At 41.0% G+C, this 26178-nt stretch overlaps 1 protein-coding gene across 1 annotated transcript in view; it reads right to left on the bottom strand.

Annotated features, from left to right (window-relative positions):
- The window catches only part of LOC136019575 (uncharacterized), a 41061-nt gene extending 15305 nt beyond the window's left edge, over positions 1 to 25756 (bottom strand). The window contains exons 1-3 of the mRNA XM_065689895.1: positions 25654 to 25756; positions 17811 to 18027; positions 17036 to 17142 (exon numbers count right to left, since the gene is read on the bottom strand). Of these exons, the coding sequence (XP_065545967.1) occupies positions 17036 to 17142; positions 17811 to 18027; positions 25654 to 25756 (427 nt within the window). The remainder of the gene's footprint in view (positions 1 to 17035; positions 17143 to 17810; positions 18028 to 25653) is intronic.
- Positions 25757 to 26178: the final 422 nt, after the last annotated feature.

Raw genomic sequence — 26178 nt, forward strand, 5'->3', positions numbered from 1 at the left:
TCTTATTTATATATTTTTGGCTTTTATATATATATATTTTTATATTTGCTTTTTAGATTTTTATTTTTCTCCTGACCTTGTTTTTCAGAAACACCTGAGCTGTCTTATGAAACTTTCTATCACAACTTGGCTTTAGCCAGACTCCTAGCAGAGTTTAAGCAAGAACACAAATAAAAATATGCCCATTAAAGAGCTCTAAGAAAGAATCCTATAATGATTTACAGCACAGTCTGAAAGTATGAGGAGGCCCAAAGGAAAGGCGTTGCCCAGTTCTCACATTTTACAGTGCACCTTCCCTTTTAAAAGTACTATAGTGAAACATTGAAATGAAGTGGTACAATCAAAGCGACACTGAGTCAGTGATAGTCACTGGATACAATTTGTAGTTTTATGAAGCATTTGGCGTGTGAGCTAGTGGCAAACTTGACTGTGATGATAGCTCATTTATCATCACGTCTCATGTCAGTTGCCAAAAAAAGTGGACCATGCTAAATAAAATGCAAGCACAATAACTTAACATCTCTGTAGTTTATTTATACTTCTGAATTTATTCAGATGCTGTCAAATAAAAAGGATCCCTTTCACAGCAGTTTTCTACAAGTCATGCCTGCAAAGCTCTAAAGAAAACACAGAAAAATCCTGAGAGAAATAAAATAAGTGACAAAATTCTGTCTGAAGCACAATTTCTTCTCTAGCCTCCTAGGAATCCAAAGGCAAATTCAAACTGATTGAACTAGCACATTGACAGGAAGCTGGGCCACAGTATAACAGCAAAAGTAGGAACTGGCCCTCTCCTTAAGGAGGTGGTATCAGTCACACCTCATAATTCATTCTCTGAAGGAACAAGCCCCACCTTTTAGAGGTATTTTCTTCTTCCTGACCCTCCTGAAAGGTCACTTCAGAACCTTTCTTCTCCAGATCCACCCTGTGGAAATCATTATTTGCAGCCAGTTGTCATCATTGTGGCTTTCCCACACAAGTGTGTCCTCTTTTAATATAAGAAATTTGAGTGAAATCAGGAACTGCAGAATACTTCAAGTTTTAGTCAAACAGAAGTACTTGCAATCCAGCCTGATTTATCTGTGGAACAGAAGCAACATTAAAACCTGCAAGTCAAATTTCAGTAACAGCTCACACTGAGATACCACACACTGACTGCAGTGCAAGATGCAACTGTAGTCAGAATTATTTTTGACTAATTTGATAAGAACATGAAACTTCTATAGTCAAAATCTGCCTCTGTACATGCATCTTTAGTAACATTGCGCCTTTGGGTCAAGTCCCAAGAGAAAGATGCTCTTTCAGTGCTCCCACTGATAAAGCACTTAAAATTCATTTTAAAAGCTACCTATTGCTACTATTATACATTTCAAAAACAGACTATAAGTACAGGCTGTTCCCTAGGCACTGAAAAGAAACACAGAAATATTCACTGGACAAAAGTATTCCTTTCAGACTAAAAGTTGTGTTTTCTGTAATGTAACCCCAAAAGTCTCTAATATTCTTCCTTTGCAACCAACTTGGATCCCTGGCTCTCCCACCACAGCTGAACACAATCCCACAAAGCCCTTACAAATTAACTTCTCCAGAACACACAACAGCAAAAGAAACAGCTGAGGTGGATTATTCCCCCTCCCTACTCCAAGTAATTCACTGTTCTTTACAGACAAGCTATATTAAAAAGTAGTATATGATTTCATATTAACCAGCTTAGATGCCTACCTACAATCAGGGTGAAGATGAGTTTCTCCATAACCTGCTGCAGTAGATTCACCCAACCAAAAACATATAAATAGACTACATGCACTATAAAACTAGCAGTCAAGCACCTGTGACATAAAAGTAACTTTTTTTGCAAAAAAAGCAATAATCCATGCAATAATTTCTTCTTGATAGGAAGTAATTATTCGCTCAGAAATATTGTGCATCAGTGGCAGGATCTATTGCTGTTTCTATTCTATTTCTCCTTACAAATTTCTGCCGGTGACAGAAATAAAAACAGTAGGAAGGTAAAGACCAGTTATAAATGGCCTACACTAGAAACCTTTGCCAACATACTTTTTGATGAGGATGAGCTTAGAGGAGGAAGTGGATGCAAGGCATACAGGTAGGCTGCTGATCCAGGGAAATCCCTGAACAGAGACACAACTTCACCAGAAGCCTTTGACTTCTACCTTCTGCAGAGGAGATTCAACTTAAAAGCACAAAAAAGTATTTCTGCCAATACCCTGTGCATATATGCTACAAAACAATCATGTCAGAGCCAGCATGCCTGTTGTGTGCCAGTATGTACCAGCAACACCTCTCCTACACACCTGCTTGCACAGCAGAAACGGGCACTTGAGACATGTACTGAGCTCATCTTCTTAAAACATGACTTTCTTGATCTACACATAGATACCCCAGACTATCAGGAAGAACATAGCTTGCATTAGATAGTCTCTATACAGGGTTATGTTTTTGTTCTATTTCATTCTACTAGGACTGCACTCAGTGGTAAAATGGTCATTTCCTCCTGAATCCAGACCTCTCATTTTAAAGAGGAAGAGCTCCCAAGTGTGACTGGTATTCAGAGCATATTTTGAAATCACTTCAAGTTCTAACAAATTCAGCAGAGATGATTTGGCCTGTCCCACGATCAATGAAACTGTTTTATCTTTTGCTACTGACACTATAATGTTTCCTTACCATGCCTGTCTCAATAAAGGGAGTTAACTAAATTCAATATTGATATAAGTGGTTGCAATTCCAGGACTAGCATGCCCCTAAAGAGGCTGGTAATTGGCACTGTGTTCACATTGCTATAAAATACACGTCAGACTAAGCAAGTACAGTTCTATTCCTCTTACACTATGTTAGACAATACTGCATCCTGGTTTCTCAGTCCTTATATAAGCACAAGAATGAGAAAAATCTCTTGAGGATTTGTGAGCAGAACACAACTGTTCTGTCAGCTGACATAAATATACATCACACTCCTTCTAAGGATGCTCTGTTAAGCTGATGTATCTTCTCCCTCCTTTTCTTTCCAGACTGCAATCATGTCCAGTCCATCTCATGAAACTATTGAAGAAGTATGTAATTCCCATCTGCCATGAACTGTGGCAGGTGATGCTGGCTTTCAGTTCAGCTGGAAGCAGAGTCTGCACAAACTAAGATACACCAGAAAGAACAACATGCAAATAGTAGCCGAAAGAGCCACAACATATCCAGCATCAGCTGGCATCCTCTTTCCCTTATTACCTATTCCAGATAATTTCCTTCAAGTCTCTCACAGGTTACTATCAGCCCTTCAAAGGAGAAATCAGGCATCAGAAAAAGCAAGAAGGCATTTTATTATGGTGGAAAAATAAGCTAAAATTTAGTCAATGCCTTGAAGGCTTCTGGAGTACGTGGGAGCTGGAGTACCAGAGAAGTTCCTAAGAGAAGCTAAACTTTAAGCATGCATGCTCCAGCATTGTAATTTATACCAAAAAAAAAAAAAAAACAAAACAAACAAAACCCCCCAAAAAAAATTGCTCAGAATTTTGTCTTGCAAGATACCATAGTATCCACATATCGTAGCCTTGTAGTGCAAGTACAGCACAGTAGGACAACTCACTAAGGACCTAGGACCACATGTACTTGAGATACAACGCAAGCACACACTAATTTTATTGTATTATTCTCAGCTAGTCTGAGGTGGTGAAAAGAAACCAAAAAAACAGCAACTGGCATGAACCAAACCTACCTCATCCACACTAAGTCCTCTCTTGTAAACAATCCCTTTTCCACAGGCATAAAATAGCCACATCAAATGCTGAAATGAGGAAAATCCAAAGAAAATAGTATCCCAGTCCTGCAGTCCACAGCTGAAAACAGAACATAGCTAAAAGGAGAGAATTATGGGCCACAACACGTGATGAAGTACCAGGGCTGCTCACCTATGACACTACATCAAGGTCTTCATCTACTTCGTCATTGCATGTGTAGAGGTCATAGGTCATACATATCCTCCCAGTTGCTCTCCTTCACCAAAATCAAAAGCGTTCTTTTGAAAAGCAAACTGAATCTTTCCATAAAGCTATTTTGTGCTCAATGCTCCTCCTTTTAAGTGGGAGGAAGGAAAAAGCAAAGAAACTCAAGCACCTTCAACCGTGTGGCTTACCAACAGTCCTTTTACTGAGGACATGTTCTGTGTAGGGGAACTCAGCTTTTGCCAGTATAGCCTTTATTCTCCCAGGAGCTTTCAGGCATCAGTCCCTACACAGCCACCCTGACAGTAACACATGATCAAGAAGCAACTTCAACAGGCAATCCTTGCTGAAAAAGCCTCTCATTTCCCTGTTAGAGAAATATTTATAGAAATACAATTTACTCCCTCCCTTTAAATTAACCACAGTACATAACATGTGAAAGTTCACCAAAATGCCATATAAATCTATAAACAAAGGTTTGTTGCTCTCCCTTTCACAATGTGTTTACTAATTGCTTCCACTAAGAAAATACTGGCAATACTTCAAATTCTGTGAGAAGTCTACAGACATCTTTGCAGCACTGGGGCAATAGCACTTATCTGATGCCCTGCTCTGTTTTCCTGAAGTTCCACGGAGGCAGATCCAGCTACAGACAGAGTTTTCTTCATCCTTTCGTTCTGCTGCAAAAATGTATTGATAGCTTTCTCTGAGGTGTTTGTACAGGAATTGGCTGAAGAGAAAACTGAAGTTACCTTATGGCTTGATTCCCTCAAGCAGTTTTTATTGCCTTACTATCAACATCACAACATCCCTCCCTAAAGCACATACGTATACAGCTTCCACTAAGTGGTACAACAAAGAGCTTTTCCCGGAGGCCCCTGAAGCACTTGGCAATAAACTGGACTTCTAAAAAGATCATTTTTTCTAAATGACAGCCACAAATCAAACCTCTGAACATAAACCTCTGTAGAGCAGCAAGCTAAGAACAAGAGCAATTTGAGTGGACTGCGGTGTTTGACAGATATTTTGCACTGGCTAAAATCATGGAGCTCCACTGCATCAAAGAGACTTCATTTTTTACTTACTCTTTTTCCATTTAAAGCATTTTTAAGTCTGCACTGAAGCCACAGTTTTCATTCATATTTGATGCTGCTCAACTCTCTGGTCTTTCACTAGAGGACAAAGAAAAAGTGGTTTCATTTACTTTGTGGAAATATAAACAGAATCAGCTAACCTACATCTTATGCCAAAACAAATAATGTCTCACAAACATTCCCCAAAACAAATGAAATCTTCTAACACATGCCTGTGAGTACCTGATTTGCAGTTATGCTAAGGGGTTAAACCATGGGGAAAAAAAAAAAATCTATGTAGAATCTGGATTTTAAAAGTGCATCTTCACTCAAAGCCCAGTGCTTGGTAGTTTTAATGGTAATCAAAGAAATAACTGTTGGTTTTTGTAAAACTGCATCTGTTTGAACCTGAAATACTTCCCTGGCTGAGGAAAATAGTTTTTCCACCAGTAGACTCACAGGCTAATTTGAAGTTCTAGTTCTAAGTGGGTTCAGTTTGATATTTAGGGATGTGTTACACGTTTAAGCATCTGGACAATCCCTGTGGAGATTACTGCACAACATGTATTTGGCACTATCTCACTAAGGTGTGTCCCATTCCATTTCCTTTGCGGGATCTGCCACCATTAAGGTGAGTTCTAAACAATATGGTGCAGTCCATTTAACTTGAAATAAAAAGAGTACTAATACTCACATGAGGAAAAATGTAATCAGCTTCAACAAACTCCAATCAAGCAAGCTGTAATTAAAAAGCATCTCTCCAGATCTGCAGAATTAACATCAATATCTATTAACTTTCTCATCTTGCTTCCCTTCCTCCTCCTCCAAAAACAGATTATATTCTCCACTCTCTTGCACAGTAGAGTAATAACCTAGTTGTCTTCAGCATACAATTAACATCTGCAGAGTCAAACAGCATCCAACTGAAAAAGAGAGGAGCAGGAACAGAAAGGTATTTCTATCATGCTTTGGATTGGAAGGAATTCAAACAAAAAGAGCCAATGAATTCAGGCCAACATTGCAAAATACACTGTTCATGTGAATGTCACTCAAATTCCCATCCATTATAGATTTATGTCTCCAAGAGGAGGCCCTGCAATTGTTACTGTCATATTACTCAAGTTGCTCTCACAAATGAGAGAGAAAACTAAAGCACCAGAAAAGGTCCATATATTAAATATGGTTCTTGCTGATTTACTGAAACAAAAATCCTTTTAAATAGGGTACAGACAACATTCTACCACTAAAAAGTCAGTAAAGACAAGAGTAAAAGTAACTTTACTTTTTTACACCCTAAAATCATGCTCTAAACTGCATCTTTTGAACTATGCCAGAGGACAGACTTTGTGTTAATCTCCAACTATACTTAACTGAAGCCCAAATAAGCCAAGGATAACTGCATAGACTAAAAATGATTTCCTCCACATCCAAGCTACATTTTCCAAGAGAAGCTGACCTGCTGCAAGGGCTGGAATCACTGGGAACATGGCTGAGAGACAGAGCAAGCAACTTTAAAAGTGCACACCTCTAACTCACAGGGAGGAAAAGTGAAAATAAAAACACTGTTTATATCATGATGGTACTAATGAAGAGCATCTTTACTAAGATAAAATTCACCAAGTTTGTTGCCTGCAGGTGAAGTGTATCCCAGGCTTACCTGGAGAACTGCTCCCTGAAAATGCCTGCATTCAGCTCAAACTAAGACCATTAGCTGATTCTCCTTCTCTCCAGCACAAATGGCTGGTGGTTGCAAACTGTGATACTCAAACTCATTTCATGTGCTTAAGTAAAACAATCTGATTGGTGTGCAGGAAGTAAGCCCCAAGTATTATCTACCAAATTTGAAAGCACTTTCCTCCCAACTTCTATTAGTGAAAATGAACTCATTCCCTCATCCAAGTCTTACCATGTATAGTGCCCTTACAATTCAATCGAGTTAAAATAATTCAGATTTAAATTTAAGATAATACTTGCTCTATCTCTTCCTAATATTCACCAAGTTCTACTAAATATATAAAACCATAATACATTTTTTTGTCCTTACCTGATACTGAAACTTACTATATTCACTCACCTAATTTAAAGTTCACCAAAATGAGTGAAAACATACCTTACTTTGGCTAAGGCTGTTACTTCAAAATTGCAGAGTAAAGTGGTGTCAGCAGTTATACCTACTCAACTGAGGAAAAGAGGGAAAATATGGCCCTTGTACCTACATTTAAAATATTTATATTGGCCATTTAAATATTTACATATTTGTCACTTTAAGATATTTTTATAACCATCTATTCAAGCACTTCATATACTGGAGAGTAAACTTATATAATGCAAATAAATAATATATTAAATATTTACCATAGGTTAATATTTGATGAAATTTACTGTACACACAGGAGGAACAAAACTGGCAAGGGATGAGGAACTCAGGAGACTATTCTGCACTTTCAGCAGAAAAAACAACAAGCATCACTTACCTCTAAAACTGCTTTTAATGGATTTTATAGGTTTGCAAAAAGAGCACCTCTGCTTAAGAATTATGTAATTAAACATCTAGGGGTAATTTATTCTTGGGCAGAATTCCACCAAAGTTTGTGGAATTAGTCGCAAATAAAGTTGATCCTGCAATTTATATGCTAGCAGATCAAAGAAGGAATTGTGAATAGTTGAGTATTTTGAAATATTAATGATCAAACTTTTTAAATGGCTGTTGACTACTGTGCCCTCAATATGGGTTTCTAACAGCCTATTCAAAGAGAGAAGCAAAGCTAAACATTTCCTTTGTCCTGATTTAGACATGAACAGAACCTCTGAGAACAACAAAAACCCGTTTTCATCTAGCAGATGGGAAAACAAACAACACGTCTTCCCCTATAGCTCTGAAAGGCTTAACATTTTTTCCAGCCCATAACTGAGCTCCAATTTTAACCATTACGCCACTTGTCCCTGCATCAAATCCAAAACACACACAGTCTGAATCTTTATAAAAAAATATGCTGTCAGTTAAGAAACAAAATAAAACAAAGCAACAATCCTGAGGGTCTGTTCTCTATGCTCTGGGACATGGGACACACTAAGGTGGGTTCAGGATCTCAGAAGCAACCTCACATAACTACAAAAGCATTCTACTGCTAGCATAGTCACCATCCCAATGAGTCTTCTAGCTACAACCTACGTGAAATTAATGCCAAAAGCATATTGCAGTACTAATACAGACCTCATTTACTTTTTTATGACAAGTTGATATATCAGCAGTAAGTTTATACCAAAGGGCTATATGAGTAAAATAGTCCTTATGGCATTGAAATTTCCTCAGAGCTTTTTAATTCCTTCAAAACTTTTTAATTCTGATTAACAGTCATAATAAATTCTAAATTTACTTACAAACTCCAAGTGTTAGGCTTTATTAATCTACATAACATGCCAATTAAGTTAATATACTTCGATTCTGTCTTGTTCTGAAAGATGTTTTAATCTTACTGGCAAATATGAAAGCAAACCAGCAAGGAAGTTTCCTTGCTCAATTTTTGAACAACTGACCTTATTTTGCTGCACTCTAATAAATTAACTTCCCAGTAGGAAGCACATACTTCAGGAACTAGGAATTGTTCTGCTTGCTAGCAAACATAGCAAGGTTCCTGTCCTTGCATGGACCATATTAGTCAGGCACAAGAATAAGACTTGATCCAGAGGTACAGTTTGTCCTCCGGTCCAGCTGAAGTCCCTGTCCATATCCCACATTATGTCCTCAGCCCCCTCCTCATCCTCCATGCTGCCCTACCAGTCCCAGCTCCTCTGCCTCCCTGATTCTGCCTGCCGAGGCAGGAGCCTATACTTTCCTGTGCACTGCTGTAAAGCATTGTTTGTGCTGCTCTCATGGGTCACTGTGACCCATAACACCTCCTTCAGCTCCCTCAAATCCTGCCAGCAGTAGGTCAGCAATCCTCCTTACAGTGTATAAGCATGGCATGCACAGCCTGATTTTGACCACTAAAAATTAAAAGTCAAAGCTGACTGGGTGATGTGCATTACATTACAAGCAGCTCACTGCCATCTTACTAAGAAATATTTGAAGTGCAGTCTCTGCCTTGAGAAAATTCTTCAATGGCTTTAGTTTAAATTCAACTGGGGAACTAAGAGGATACTCAGAGCTCTCAAGCTTACAGAACCACTAGTTTTGATGGATGGCTGTTATTATATCTGTCTATGTTTAACTGTTTTCTAGTCCAGTTACCTATAAGCTAATTACAGAGCACCTGCTGCTTCTTACTTGCACATAAATGGCACCGTCCTGATTACAGGGCTGCCAACAAGGAAGAAAAGATCTTCCAAAAGGATGCATGTTCAAGTCAATAGCCCCTCCTGCTGTGACTGCCTCTATGGGAAGAATTACTATTAAAAAATATGCACTGCTCTTATCAGGTGAGGTACATGTTGATTCATAGCTGGGTGTCTGCTTAACATTTTAGTTCTCTATGAGTTTGCCAGCCTAGTATCTTCAAACACTTTAGGAAGTACTGCTCTGGACATGAGCAGCTGGGGTGTGACGGCAAAGGCACTTGGAAAGCAGCTCCTTCAGAAATAACACTTTGTTGAAGGCAAACTACCACCCATCTGCCAGAGACAGCATACTATCAGCAGACACTACAAGAGGGTGGCCTGCCATTGATTCACATCCAGCTTTATTCAGACCAGCGTATTTGCCTATCTCCCATGTAGTAACAATGAATTCCAGCACAATATTCATAGTATATTCCATTGCTGTTCTTACAGCAACCTTTTAATGCAAGGCAAATCTTGAAAGAGACTGAAGACACTGGTACAAAGCCTATTAACAAAGTCCTTATTTGCAGACCAGCATGCATTGTAATTAATAGTACAGGAATAAAAAGAACCAACACTAATTTACTATGGAGAAAAAAAGGGAAAGAAGCTTGATGACCATAGGTAATTCAGCACAAACAGTCATGAAAATGCTTAGCTAGCTGATTTTCCCTAATGAAATTATGATTGCAGATGAAATAAATGTTTCACAAAAATGCTCTTAGATTAATTTCTCAAGCAATTCTTTCACTGCGAAAATCAATCATGTTTGGAATACATTCTTTTCACACAGAGTACATTATTCATGAATCAATAGATTATGTAGAGGGCTTAAGTCAGAAGTGAAATACTAATTTCACACATCCATTTGAACTTGTGTGTTTTGCTCCTCGCACATGCAGAAAAGCACAGGAACTAGTTTAGCTCTATCTTTAATAGTAACAAACCAAAGAAAGGGTAGAGCCCTACTTCTGATCCCCCACTCACAAAATGAAAGTGTTCTAAGGCTCACACTGAAGAGCGAATTACAACACATTTTTAATTTTAAAATCTCATTTTGGCATAACTTGGAAAGGTTAAGTCACTGTGAAAAAAGTGGTAGTCACCACCTGTGTCAGACTTGAAGATTTTAATCAGAAATAGCCCTGCTTATTAAAACTGACTGTGCTTCTCCCCCATATCCCCAAAAGAAAACAATCTCAATGCTGAGTATCAGTTACCAGTAAAACGCTATGTTGCAATGAGCAGTGAAAGCAAAATGAGATATGAATAACAGTGATATAAAGTCAGAAGCTTCTTAACCTAGGTACTTAATGATGTTAAAATGCCTTTTTACAAATACAAACAAATAGCTACCTAAAAGTAATAATAGTGACCTATGGATTCAGAGAATTAACGTACCACAGATAAACCGTCATTCAAGAAATACTTCAGTAATCTCCTTAGACACTGGCTTCAGAATAAATGCTGAGAGATGAAAAGATATCTTCATCTCCACAGAGCCAGGAAAAAAACATTGCAGAGGTGAGATGAGAGTTACATCGCTGACACCCCTGATTTTTCTCTCTTCTCTCAACTTCCCTTTTGCTCTTAGCAGAATGATTCAGCTGCATTTTGCAGCAAATCATTCACATGGAGTTTTCAAAGCCTGTGACAGAAGTTCACCTTGTACAAGTCCAGGACTTCTTATATGAACCATGGCTGTAGCTGGTCTGCATAAATCCTGAAAAGCTGGCCAGGCTGCACATTGAAGATGGCAGTCCATGGACATATTTTCAATCATAAAGGCCCCTTCTGTGACAAGTTAGAACATAGAAGAAGGGAATAGCTCAAGAGGTAGGCAACAGAAGCAGAGTACAAACAGCAGCAGATCAGCCTTGTTCCAACGGCCTACTTCACCCATGCCCTGCCCTCCAGGACGCCTCACTGGCTGCCAAGGTATCTGGGGACACTGCTGCTGTCCCAGCCAGCATGCTCTCACCTGCTCCTCCACCCCACCCTTGGTGGCAGCAACAGCAACAAGCCCAGCTCCTCTCCTTTCCCTCTTCCTTTCTCCTCTTGTGCCAGAAGGGATGACATCCCAATGCTCATTTTTGACTAATACTTGTTTACATAAAGAGCTGGGTAGCTCCGGGACAGGTCCAATGTAAATTTAACTCTCTGAACATGCTCACATTTCATCTTCCACGTCTGTTTACACAAGCATCACACAGTACCAGCTAGTTCACAGTGTAGTCACAAGCTTTGAACAACTGCTAGGCTTTGCTCTCAGTGTGTTTGGTCAATATTCACATAAGCTTGTTTCTCCTTGTATGACTGGTTACCCCAATGTAAAGTTCACATACTGAATAGCTCTAATTCAAGAAAACAATATACCAACACAGCACAGAGACACTCTCACCAGAGATCAGTTTAGATACTACCAAGAAAATACAGGGGAAGGAACCACAACTGGACCTTGATCATGCTGCTCAATGGGTATCTTACATGCACAACTCCATGTCAATATGAAATACCACTGAACTTCTTATGCAAAGCTACCTGTGGACCCTTCCCAATACCACCCACACGTCAGTCATTGCATGCATCTCCCCCACATTCTTTCCAAGTACTGCACTGACATAATCCCACCACCTCACTCCCTTCTGTGAAGCATACTGCTGAAGTCCTGCACCAGAGCTCTCACCCAGCAACACATCGCTTTCTCCTATACACTCTTAACTCAGTGAAAATCCATGGAGTTTGTCTTGGAAAGGCATTTCTTGGGGCAAGGTTTGCTTGGCCTGGGAAAGAAAGGGTTTTAAATTTGATAGTAAATCTCCCTATTTTTCAGACCAGATTAAGCACCTGCATTTGCAACGCAAGGACTTGCCTGCCTACGTTCATCCATGTGAACTGCACAATTAGTCACATCCAATTCAAAGATCAGGGATGTCACTGAGGTTTTTTAATAGAATGACACTGATATATACCAAGAATGTATTCTATTGGTATTACTAACTCCTCTGAAGTGGAACAACTAGTGCTAAAAAGAATGCCACACCTTTACTGAATGTAAATGTTACTTTATTGAATGTCACTTTCCAAGCAAACAAAACCCCCAAGCAAACAAACAAGGAAACACAAACAGAAAATGCCACTTATCAATTCATGGCAATGCCTACAGGGTTTATTTACATCTCCTCAACTCTTAAAAACTCATAAATAGTCCTCCCAAACCTAGAGAGCTTAGTTAGTATTCGACACAATATAGTTCTAGCCATAATCAATCTTTGACTGATACACTAAACTCAAGCTGTTTATAAAGATGCACGCATCTCCACCACATTCTTTCCAAGTACTGCACTGACATAATCCCACCACCTCACCCCCTTCTGTGAAACAGGGATAACAGAGCAACTGTGTTATTAACTGATTCAGTTCTGGTTAATGGAAAGTAAGATCACATGATATAAAACAAAATATTTTACAGGTTAAGTGCATTAAATCAACAAGTTGTTTAGCTTTTATAGTCAACCTGGTCACAATAGCAGATGACCTTTGTCCTTTTCGCATCCCAAGCATCAAAAGTGTGCCCATTTTTCTTCTTTAATCTCCTAACTCACAGTCCTGCCATCCTTTTTTATACTTTCACTTGCCAGTTACAGCAGGAAGATTACAAGTGATGTACGTGTTCAAGATCAATATGCCTGTAAGGAGATGGAATTCATATTGATCTTCAGTCATGCAGCACATATGCCTTACTTGTTATAATCTTTTCACTATAAGCAGAAGCACTGCTCCTGCATGCTGAATTTTCTGCCGTATTACTGCTTCAATACTGCTCTGTCCTGTTCCTACATCCTGTTCTCAGACTGTTCCTAAAGCAGTATGTGATCTTTACTCCCAGGCTTTAAATACTAGTGGCAGCAACAACTGTTTCATAGCAACAAAACAGAATTCTACTTCTGTCCAAAAGATCCAATCTCATTAATTAGTCCTTCCTAAATTAGAGCAAAGACGACTATTAGCGTAACTTCAGTTCCAGTATCCCTGTGTATTCAGACCGTAGAGTCTGATGCAAAGAGCATAAATAAGTATTTGCACACAGAAAGATCACAGTATTTCCAACACAATGCCCTATTTTCTGATTGTGTTTACACAGACTGTAAGCAAGTCTCTCCCCTCTGTATCCAGGTTCTCCTCCTCCCAAGAAGTTTGTATTTTTTTTACACATTTGATCCCACTTTCCAAAGCAGAAGGTGTATTTCCTGACAATCTCTACAACACACACTCTTTCCAGGAGTTGCTCTGAAGTTAAACCCATACCATTGGTGCTCTCAGCCCTCCTTTTTCACACCACTACTGCAAACTTCCTAAGCCTTGTTGGGCACATGGTTGAGAGATGCAGCAAGACACCAGTGTGCAACTGTAGGCATTCATTATGAATGAACACACATACTGCACAAAGAAGCATATAACCCACAAATATGGTCTGTTCATCTCACAGAGAGACCATGAGGACTTAAGAAATAAATCACACCTGGAAACTAACCTTTACAATCTAGCCAGCGAGACTGCTATTCTGAATAGCTGACACACTCCAAAATCCCCACGCTGGTCACAATCCAGAGCTGGGTGTACAGATTTTAAATTCTGGCTCCATGAGCACCAACTGCTGCGTAGTTTTGGTGCTGTTTCTGCATCCTTATCAATAGTACAATTTAAAATAAACAAGAAAAAAATTACACTCATGACTTGCAAAGGCTACAGTTTCATTGTGTTGTTCAACACAAAGTTTTCAGAGTTCATATCCCATAGGATGGGAAAGTTATTTCCCCACCCATACAATCTAATGCACTGATTTATTATAATACTACCATAAAGTACTATTTTTAGTTGAGACAAATGTGATTAATACTGAAACAAGTGTATTACCTTGTTTCATCTTGTTTGAAGGAAGGTTTATAAAAATTCGTGTCAGGACAAAGATTAGGCGTTCTTCCTATGAACATCCACAATCACATCCCATACAAGAGCAGACACATCTACTTACATTGATAGCTTTACTTCCAATCATTCTGATTTTTGCAGGCTTTCAGTAGCTTGTGAAACTGACCTATAACAAGATTTTTTTGCTATGCATCAGCTGAAGGCTTTCAGTCTGCATTAATGAATGTCTACCCATTCATTTAGGGTATAAACACACTTTTGGAGCTTCTGCTTCTTAGACAAACATTAACTATTTGCTGTCTTTCCCCCCCCCCCCCCCAATTGCTCAGCTTAAAAGCCAAGTAAATCCTATGTATGCAAACAACTGACAGCAAAAAGCTACACATCTCAAAACAAACAGCTAGATGGAAAACAAAAGATCTTTAATGTTTATCAACTGAATTAAACCATGCAGATTCTGCTATCTGTCTGGGCATAGCTCAAAGGTCTGCCCAGCAATGTAAGTCTGCCACCAATAAAGAATGGTTCAATGAAGGAAATAAAGCTAAAATTTTATTTGCAGTCTTTCACAGCCCAGAAGTCATACCTTTTAAAATCAGTGCCTCCTGCTGCATTATATTTACTCTGTAAACACCAAAGAGAACTTCAAGAAAACAGAAGTCTCTTTCCACAGTTTACAGTAGTTTAAAAAACGAACAGAATACAAACTCCTTCTCCACAGAGAGCTATATAAAAATGCTAAGGCATTTTCCTTTTCTTTAAGTTAGTATATTACTCTCTTAGACCTTCCTATTGCCACGGGACCTGTACTATTGAGCCACACAAGGCAGAGACAGCTTCAACACACCAAAAGACATGACAGCATCACATCCCCTCACCAAATCACATGGAAAAGCATGTCCAGTCATGCAACATGGCAGTGACAACTCACAGACAGTGCTGCCACAGGCCTGACAGTACCATTGGACACACGGCCATGCCAACAAGACAAAAACTGTGAGCTATTAATTTCTTACTTAAAAATGACAAATTCTTATGCTCCAAAACTAGCACTGCATTTAGGCGTTTAACCAATTTCCAGGTAGTACCTAGTGGGGAACAAAGTATTGCTTTCTTCTTGGAATGAAATTCTAAACATAGATGAAATCTGTTGTGTGGTATTATACAGACTGATCTACCTACTCAGCAGAACTTCAGCCACTTAAAAAATGCAGAACATTTGCATATGAATATCTCCAATGGCAATTACCTGAAAACTCAAAGCCTTTTGAGTTCCTACTTTTAACACAGCAGTATTAATGAATTCCTAGCATTGTTAATGTAAACTGATAAAAATTAGAAAGATTTCATAGCATAACCTATGAAAAAGCAGTCAAGAAGCACTCCTGTAGAAATTAAGATAAGGAATTAAACTAAAAAAATTATCTTTTAATCCTACTTGATTAACATGTGATTTCACATACAGAACCTGTTTACATACACAACAGAAGCACCACATGTTACATTCAGAAAGCACAGAGTGTAGAAAAGTGTGAGTATACCAAAAAGTAATTGCCTTGCAAGATCCTAGAGAGGCAGAATTTACAGCACTAAAGCATTTTGGTGAGCAGTTTAAGTAATGACATTCAGAATTTCATCCACCTCACAGCTGGATGAACTCTTCCACTTACATCAAGAGGGTTTAACACAAGAAACCTACATAGGAGAGGGTCTGTGGACATTATCCTATATCTTGGTATAAAGCAGCCAACTAATTCATACAGAAACCACTTTCTTCATACAGAACTTGACCTTTCATTAACTATTAAAACTTCTGCTTGCATCATATCAGACATGTCAAATTGCGGAAACCATGCACTAACAATAAAGAAGCCTGTTGTACATGCAGAAGAGGCACACAAGCAAAGACACCAAGCACAGCCTAGCACCTCAACTTTTACATCAGCCAAGGACTCCAAGTTTTACATGAAGAATGTATCTTAGTGATTAGGCTGCTAAGAATAAGAGTTTAGTATGAAAACAATATTACAGTAACAAATTAATGCCATTTAGTTGATTTTCCTAACTCCAATTCAGAATTACATTACATCTTATGGAAAAAAAAAAAAAGAGAGAAAAGGCAGCAGTAACAAGCTCTCCTAATTACCAGGCTTCTTGTTTCAGTGCAGATGCCAAAGAAAAGAGCCAAGACTAAGCAACATGCTTCCCTGTTTAAGACAGTACTAAGGATGAGTGGCACAAGTTAAGATTCTCCTCTTTTATGAGAAATGAAAAAAAAAATACATTCCCTTCCCAATTTCAGTGCACACATCAGCTCGCTCCACTGACAGAAGCAAGAAGAGGTGGCTCTGCTGACCTCAAACTTCAGGCATAGTACATCTTTACTACACTAGAACAGCTAAAGAAAGCACACACTGCTGAAATAGCCTTTGGAAAAACATCTTAGCATATGGAGTATGTCTGGCATAGGCTTGTCTGAGCATCCACTGCAGAAGGTGCCTATGGCAGGAGTACAGAGTGTTCTGGATAACCTTTTGAGTAGCAATTCTAACCCTCCTGCAAGACAGACAGTGAGAAAGCCACCGACTTTCCCAAAGATACTGGAACAAGTGGCCTTTTTTCCCCCTGTTCCATTTCCTGAATCAAAAAATTAAAATCTAGATCTTTGTGCTTCCTATGCGAAATACAGTTAACAGCCAGTCTGCAGCTCTCACAACCCCATTGATCTACTTCACTTCTCTACTACCTACTCACCAGTTCCATTAATGATGTCCGAACTGTCCCCATTTGTGGTAACAGGCACAGGATGAAGGCACGCTGGCTCAGGGGGACTGGGAAGGGAGAGCCATGGAACAAGAACTCTGCCAGAGAGAGAGAACGACAAAGAGGTAAGAGATTGTTTGATTTAGATAAGTATTTGAAGAGGACACAGTAGGGCACTTAAAACAGAATCAGCAGAATCAGAGAGCGCTTAGAAGTGGGAAACAGGCTTCAATTTCATCTCAATGAGCTAGCTCAGGGGAAACACAAAAAACACTACTTTCCTTCACGCAATATGCAAGTCAGGTCTCCCCACAATGCTTCCACAGCTATGGACCCATTTGTTGCTGCTTTATCAAAGGTCTCCCCCCACCCACTGGGCCACAGTCCCCCAGTACCAGAGACACAGTGCCCGCACAGCAAGGTCGGTCAGGCTGCTCGCCCTACCTCTGTGTGTGCAGAGGAGCAAATGGTGGAACAGAGCTGGTGGCCTTTGTAGTGCTTTGTTTAAGAACAGCAGCAAGGCAGCTCGCCTGTTATCTCTGGGGCCGTTTGGAGCACTGCTCTGCTCCACTCACCAGCTCAGTGTCCCCGCAATAACAGTAACACATAAAAGAAGAAGGACAGACGGCAGCTTTGCCTGGTTTGGGTTTAAGACCAACCGATGCCACTTGGGAGAAAGTGAGAGGAAGTTGCAGAGACGGCAGCTGCCACAGGCGAAGGCGCCGTTACACGGACGCTCACACACAACAGACCACCTCCAACCCACCTGCACGCTGCGGCTCGCCGGGACCAGCTCCCTCCCGCTCCCCGTATCTTGCCGCCCCTCCTCAGCCCATTCCATCCGGTTTTCCCCCTCCGGCTGCTGCGGCCGCATCCCCTGCTGCAGCGGATAAGCGAAGAAGTTTCTTGCACTCGCCCAGGCCATTTATAGCCCTGACTGTTGCCGGAGCGAGTCAGAGCAAGGGGCGCTGGGGCAGCGCGCCCTAGCGGTGGTGAAGCGTTTCGCAAGGGCGTTTGCAGTAGCGGGGGTCAGGGGCGCAGCAGGAGCCGCCCCCCGCCGTTAGGCAGGCGGAGTGCTGGGCTGTGGCGCCCGTCACGCTGTACACCGCGCCCGTGAGCCTCCGTTTTGAGAGACTTCTGTATGGAGAAGGAGCTGAAACTACCAGGAAGGAAAACGCTGCGGCTCCTGTATGGTACCTGATGCCTGCTGTGGCCTTAAGCCCTTTGGGGCATCCCAGATGTGAAGGAACCCACTGTCATCTCAAAGACAATGGTGGCACTGATGGTCCACGCATTACTGTTAGGGTTATGGGTGTTGACGGTTTGGGGTTTGCAGCAGACCCATTGGATCCTTGGGAAAAACGAATGAGCATTGGAAATGTGAAAGCAAAAATGAATCAAAATCTAGGATTCAAACGCATTCCAGGTGGGAATGCTCTGCAGGGCAATATGCACTGGCCAGGGTACAGAGCTAAGGTAGCGTGGCCAGCGATGGAGGAGTCTTGAAACAGCAACACAGCATTAACTAAGTCCGAAAGCATTAAAGCACTGAGACAGTTTTCAGCATAAAGCCCAAGATATCTCCCTTACATCAACAACATGCATTTGTTACATAAAATCATTTTCCCTTTTCTTTAAACAGAGTGGGGGAAGGGAGGCTTAAAATATAACTCAAATGGCTTAAAACATAGCTCCTACTTCCAATGCTCATTACCAGAATTATACTTCTCGTGTCTGGCTGTACAGTACGATAGATGGAATTTTTTTCCTACTTCCTGCTAAACAACATTTTCTTATTCAACTGCCTTTTAGCAATGGGTATAATCATAATCCCAAGTGACATATGCAGTGAGAGCAACTGACTACTTTCTCTCTCTCCAGCATTTTATTTCTAGAGATGCTGTGTTTAATTAGCTCCACAGTAGTCAGAGGAGCAAACAGGTCACCTCTATGTCAAATCTGTGATAGTCATCTTCCTCACTGCCACCCCCATCCCTGTCACTTACTTTGCTGTTTTGCTTTTGTTTTACATGCTATAAGTAAGGTCATTAGTGCCAGATAGCTTGGGGGTTTTATGTGATACATTCCTGAATATCTGCACTTTGGGGAAGGGAGTGAAATAAACTGTGAACTCCAGCATACAACATCTGTGTGAGGAAGGGAAGATTCGTGCACATTCTATATTCAAACAGCATGTCACCAGAACTCCTGAACAGATGATATAAGTGCGGCAAAACGCTGAGAATGGGGAGCCAATATGAATTTTACCTTGTTTGGATTCCAAAACCCGTAGGGTTACCTAAAACCGTCTGTACCAACTCACCTTCTTTTTTCTCTTTCTGCAGATAGGCACTGGTTTTGCCACATCCTGTGAGAATCTGCCAGTAACATTCCAATTGCAGTAACATTCCATTAGCATCAGTGCCACAAGACTACACCAAAATCCATAATCTTTAAAATAGACCTGCCACAAATATTGAGTCACAAGGAAGCACATACAAGGGGCAATTACATGTAAAATACTGCTTTTTGATACTTTTCCTGAAACAGAGCAAGCAGGCAGAGGATAGGACCAGGATGCACTTTCAAATTTAAGCTGTGCATAAACCACAGAGCTTCTTACTTCTATGTGAAGTGGTTTGTAATCTGTGACATTGTGGAAAGGCCCAAGTGAATCAAGTCCAATCTGGAACATGACCAGGGTCATGCCTCTTTGCTTGTGTTTCAACTGCCCAATTTTCTAATTTAGATACCAGTCCTTTTGGCAATCCTCTTCTGCAGTGGGGATCCACATGCAAAGCTATTACTGATTGAAATCAGCTGATACTCTTGAAAGAAAAGCAATGTTTTATAATACTCGCAAGTCACCAATGTCGTTTTCAATTTCAGTATTCTCTGGCCGTCATTACAGACCATGATAGGCATATCCCACGTGTGACAGTTTTGTATGTTATGTCTGTAATTTCACTATATTATTCACTATATTATTCACTATATTATGTAGAAGCTAAATTTGGTACGTATTTATAAAAATAGCTGAGAAAGGTATGCAAATATTTCCTATTTTTATAATTTTTTTAAAGTGAGATTCAGGATTTGACAATTTTGGAAATAAACAACCAACCTCAGCTGCTGCTACAGACAGATCTCCACAGATCTCAAGGCAGTCACACTAATTTACACAAGCTGACTCTCTGGCCTATGTATCTCTGTTTATCCACTGAGCAGTAACTGCATAGGCCATAACAAATGTGAACTGTTCCTGCAGTGCCTGATACACCTCGTTTAGCAAGTTATATCTGAAATCTTTTCATGAAATGTGGGGAAAATTTCCTCTCAGATGATGCTACAACCTTTTTATATGCTCTTCAGTGAACCATCTCCTGCAGAATTTCCTAGACTTGGGGTTTTTTTGCTGTTTTTCTATCAAGAAAGGTTAGTCTTTCTGCATTGTGTTAACTTTTCATTTGACTCTTTGTTTCCATCTCTTTGAGGATGGTTGTTCCACTGTCAGAAAATTCACAGCTGTATTTTTCACTATTAAGTAAAAGTTATTCGTCTCCACTGTATGGCAATAAGAACCATTATGTTTCTTCCTGTGAAGGTGGCATATTGCAGTATGGTTGTGGTGCTTATTGCCTGAAAGAGGGCTAATGTATGATACATCTCATGAAAGCTGTATGGGACTGCTGGTATATATGCTCACAGGTACCCACAGGTTATAATCAGTACCCAAGGACTCTGGCCTGTTCCAACATACTGACATTTATACGCAAGATAAATTAAGACCTCAGGAACCCAGGGACTTCTCTGAGATTTAGGATTCAGGGAAAGAAGGTTTTAAAAGTGCTTAAGTCAGACAATGAACTTCCTGTGCAACACCAATCTTATAAAAAATACACGATGATGTCTTTGAACCATTGTTGTTTCTGGTGGTTTTTCACATTCTTCCAGCTCACATACACTGATGAGGTAGGCTGATGTGATATGTACATGAAATGTACTAGCAAGTAACAGGAAATATGCCTTTAAGATGAACCACAATAGGTACAAATCATTCCACTTCATACTCACATAGCCTCAATGCAGGCAAAACTCTAGAAAATCATTCTTCTAGCTCTGTTGGTCCCTGCTTTGTTAAGCAAGACAGTCACTGCACACAGTCATCATATTAAACTATACCAGGAAAGAAGGCTTAAAAACCTTTGAGTGTTCCAACACTAGCCAAAAATAATGGCAAGATTTACACAGAAGCCTTGGAGGTTTAACAGATTAGTCCAGGTGATACTGGGGCTGCAACTTTAGAGTACTCTTGGTGGCCAGACCACTTAATTTACAATGGTTTATGCATGTAGTGTAAGAAGACAGTCAATGCAATGAAGATGCACTCCTCTTAAAAAGACCAACTAAACAGGAGGCTGAGAGACTGCAAGTGATGTGAACAAAGAAGTATTTAAAAAATTATAGCTGTTCTGCTTCATTCTTAGTTGCAATTGTACCAGTGACTACCAAGGAGGGAAAGGCCAAGCTTGATACATTCACATTTACAGACACCTCGCCAACCTTTCTTAATGCCAGCAGTTGAAGTGGTGACATTTTTAAACATAAAATGCGTATTGTTTACATGCTTGATGGGGTCAGACAGGTTGAGCAGTTGTTTAATGATTCTCAGCTCAAGCTCCAGCTACAACCAGAAATATTATTCAGTATTTAAATCTTGCTATTCCTGACATTTTAGAGATGCTGTATTGCATTATGTGTGTTTAACCTTCCGCTCTGCAAATTATTCACCACTTGACAGGCCCATTTATAATAAGTAAAAAAAAAAAAAAAAAAAAGTATAGGGTTTTTATTCTGTTTTTCCTGTTCTATTTAGAAACGGACCATTAAAAGGCGTTTTTTCCTTTAAGGAATTAAATGAAAAGTGGGGCGTGAATTGTATTAAACTGAATATCCAAGGTTCTCTTTCTTAGTGTGCTGTGCTTGAGAATCAAGCTACAACTGTTGTCAAAATCTGTGAAGTCATACGTCCCAAAGAGGTGGCAAAAAAAAGTGGGTTTGAAGCTAAGCAAGATAAATCTATGTCTTTGTGTTCAAGTCACTTGAGAGCTGAAGATTTTTATGAAAGGAGGAACAGGAATTGTAGACTTAGTTCTGCAGTGCAAGTTGTCCTTCCAGCCCAACTGAAATAAACATTTTCTTAAAATATTTATTTTTTCTGAATTTTGGGTACAAGGTAAGTTTTGTACATGGGAGCAAAAGCTATGCAATTTGCTGTCATTTGTCACTGTTAGTTGTTTTCAGAGGACTAACATGGTGCAGCAGCCAAAGCATTAGATCAGACCCAGAATGCCAGTGCTCTCTTTCTGGCTGTTTCACAATGATTTGCAAGAACAGATACTCCTCACATGTACCAGAATTCCCCAAGGTAGTGGGGTGAAGTTTGGTCTAAATACAACCAATTGGGCAGAGGCTGCAAAACCACTTAGGGATAGAATGCTCTCTCCCTCTGCTCCAACCCGTAGCAAGCCTAGTTAAAGATTCACATTGAAATGAGCTGTGTAGTGGGAAGAAAATAAGCATATGTTTTGGTCAGTAATTTACAGAAAGTTCATGTTACATCCAGTCAAGGTCTGGATGTCGCCTTCTCTCACATTCACGTGAAATTACTTTATTTACTACCTAACTTAGCCTAGAAAGGCACTTCTATCATAAACTGAAGCTGTGGCAATTGCCACTGATGGTTCAAAACTGTCTTTAAATTACAGTTTAATGAATTGTCCATGACACAGGAAAGGGCAGAGGAGAATTATCAACATGCTGAACTGTCGTGTGATATGTAACTGTATTTTAGGACACAGGAGCTTAAATGAATGGAGATGAAGAAGAGAGCAGTGATCTGCCAAGCACTCCTTCTATGTTAGGAAATAGGGTCAGGGCTTGTTTTACTGCATACCTACACAGCACCTCACATAAAAAGGCACTGGCCCATGGCTGGGACATTTCAGCAGTGCTGAAATATTAAAAAAAAAAAAAACAAAACAAAACAAAAAAACAGTGGTGGGGGTTTTTTTTAATTATTTCATAGAGCCATCTCTTACAATCAGAGATGAAAGATAATGATTTCATAGACTCATCTCTAGCAGTGTTCCAAATATAGCTCCAGCTGAGATCCAGATCAGGGAGAAGAGTGGTGTGTCCCCTTTTACAGATTCTTATAATTGGAAACCACTGTGGTCACGTCACCTGACTTCCAGAATAAAAAATATCTGCTACTCATTCTCACATCAGTGGTATCTACCCATAACTTCAGACCTCAAGTTAAACAATAATATTTTTCCAGTGAATGACTAACCTCAGCATATGAGGGTGGGATAGAAAACTGCTTAAGAAGGCTTAAGAAAGGTTGGAGGATCATCCTTGAAGTCCCTTCCAACCTGGGATTATATGACTCTGTAATTATATTCCAAGACATAGAATCATAGAATCATAGAATAGTTAGGGTTGGAAAGGACCTCAAGATAATCTGCTTCCAACCCCCCTGCCACAGGCAGGGACACCTCACACTAAACCATCCCACACAAGGCTTCATCCAACCTGGCCTTGAACAACACCAGGGATGGAGCACTCACAACCTCCCTGGGCAACCGATTCCAGTGCCTCACCACCCTAACAGGAAAGAATTTCCTCCTTGTATCCAATCTAAACTTCCCCTGTTTAAGTTTTAACCCGTTACCCCTTGTCCTGTCACTACAGTCCCTGACGAAGAGTCCCTCCCCAGCATCCCTATAGGCCCCCTTCAGGTACTGGAAGGCTGCTATTAGGTCCCGACGCAGCCTTCTCTTCTCCAGGCTGAACAGCCCCAACTTCCTCAGCCTATCTTCATACGGGAGGTGCTCCAGTCCCCTGATCATCCTCATGGCCCTCCTCTGGACTTGTTCCAGCAGTTCCATGTCCTTGTTATGTTGAGGACACCAGAACTGCATACAATGCTCCAGTGAGGTCTCACAAGAGCAGAGTAGAGGGGCAGGATCACCTCCTTCGACCTGCTGGTCACGCTCCTTTTGATGCAGCCCAGGATACGGTTGGCTTCCTGGGCTGCGAGCGCACACTGCAGCCGGCTCATGTTCATTTTCTCATCAACCAGCACCCCCAAGTCCTTCTCTGCAGGGCCGCTCTGAACCTCTTCTTTGCCCAGTCTGTAGCTGTGCCTGGGATTCCTCCGACCCAGGTGTAGGACCTTGCACTTGGCATGGTTGAACTTCATAAGGTTGGCATCAGCCCACCTTACAAGCGTGTCAAGGTCCCTCTGGATGGCATCCCTTCCCTCCAGCATATCAACCGGACCACACAGCTTGGTGTCATCAGCAAACTTGCTGAGGGCGCACTCAATCCCACTGTCCATGTCAGCGACGAAGATGTTAAACAAGACCGGTCCCAACACCGATCCCTGAGGGACACCACTCGTTACCAGTCTCCAGCTGGACATCGAGCCATTGACCACAACTCTTTGTGTGCAGCCATCCAGCCAGTTCTTTATCCACCGAGTGGTCCATCCATCAAATTGATATCTCTCCAATTTATAGACAAGGATGTCGTGTGGGACAGTGTCAAACGCTTTGCACAAGTCCAGGTAGATGACATCAACTGCTTTACCCTTGTACATCAGTTCTGTAGCCCCATCATAGAAGGCCACCAAATTGGTCAGGCAGGATTTCCCCTTAGTGAAGCCATGCTGGCTGTCACCAAGCACCTTGTTGTTTTTCATGTGCCTTAGCATGCTTCCAGGAGAATGTGCTCCAAGATTTTGCCAGGCACAGAGGTGAGACTGACTGGTCTGTAATTCCCCGGGTCTTCCATTTTCCCCTTCTTGAAAATGAGGGATACATTTCCCTTTTTCCAGTTGTCGGGATCTTCACCTGACTGCCATGATTTTTCAAATACAATGGCCAGTGGCTTAGCAACTTCATTCGCCAGCTCCTTCAGGACCCGCAGATGGATTCCATCAGGTCCCACAGACTTGTGCGCGTTCAGATTTTTAAGATGGTCTCGAACCAGATCCTCTCCTACAGTGGGCCCAAGGTCTTCATTCTCACAGTCCCTGCATCTACCTTCTAAGACCTGGGTGGTGCAGTCAGAGCCTTTGCCAGTGAAGACCGAGGCAAAGAAGTCATTCAGAACCTCAGCCTTCTCCAAATCCTGTGTAGCCAGTTCTCCCAAGAGCTTCCTCAGGGGTCCTATGTTGTCCCTAGTCTGTTTTTTGTTTGCTACGTACCTGTAGAATCCCTTCCTGTTATCCTTAACATCCCTGGCTAGGTTTAATTCTAACTGGGCCTTAGCCTTCCTAACCTGGTCCCTAGCTTCCCGGACAACATCCCTGTACTCTACCCAGGCTACCTGTCCTTGCTTCCATTTTTTATAAGCCTCTTTTTTCCTTTGAATTTTCCTCAGCAGCTCCTTATCCATCCAAGGAGGTCTCCTGGCCCTTCTGCTGCACTTACTTCTAGTTGGGATGCAGCACTCCTGAGCTTGTAGCAGGTGATCCTTGAATATCAACCAAGAGTCTTGGGCCCCCCTGCCCTCCAGGGCTATATCCTATGGAACCTTACTAAGCAGGTTCCTGAAGAGTCCAAAGTCTGCTGTCGTGAAGTCCAGGGCAGTGAGCTTGCTGCACGCTCTTCTCACTGTCCTGGGGATCTCAAATTCGACCATCTCGTGATTGCTGCATCCAGGGCTGCCCTGGAGTACCACATTCTCAACAAGCCCTTCCCTGTTGGTGAGCACAAGGTCAAGCATGGCACCTCTCCTTGTCGGCTCCTCTTATCACTTGCAGAAGGAAGTTGTCTTCCACACAGTCGAGGAACCTCCTGGATTGCTTGTGCTGTGCAGTGCCATCATTCCAACAGATGTCAGGGTGGTTGAAATCCCCCATGAGAACAAGGGCCTGCGAGCGTGAGGCTTTTGAGCATTTGCATTAATGTTGTCCTTTACTAAGAAAAACAGAAGAGAGGATGCTTTGAAAAAACATGTTTCATTCTTTGAATTTTCCTTCTTTTGAACTGACTCATCTCAGCACATTTGACCAGAAAAAAGACGAACAAAGCTTGGTGAGGCAAGGATCCCTGCAGAGACAA

The sequence above is a fragment of the Lathamus discolor genome, chromosome 9 (assembly GCF_037157495.1).
Source record: "Lathamus discolor isolate bLatDis1 chromosome 9, bLatDis1.hap1, whole genome shotgun sequence".
Classification (NCBI taxonomy): Eukaryota; Metazoa; Chordata; class Aves; order Psittaciformes; family Psittacidae; genus Lathamus; species Lathamus discolor.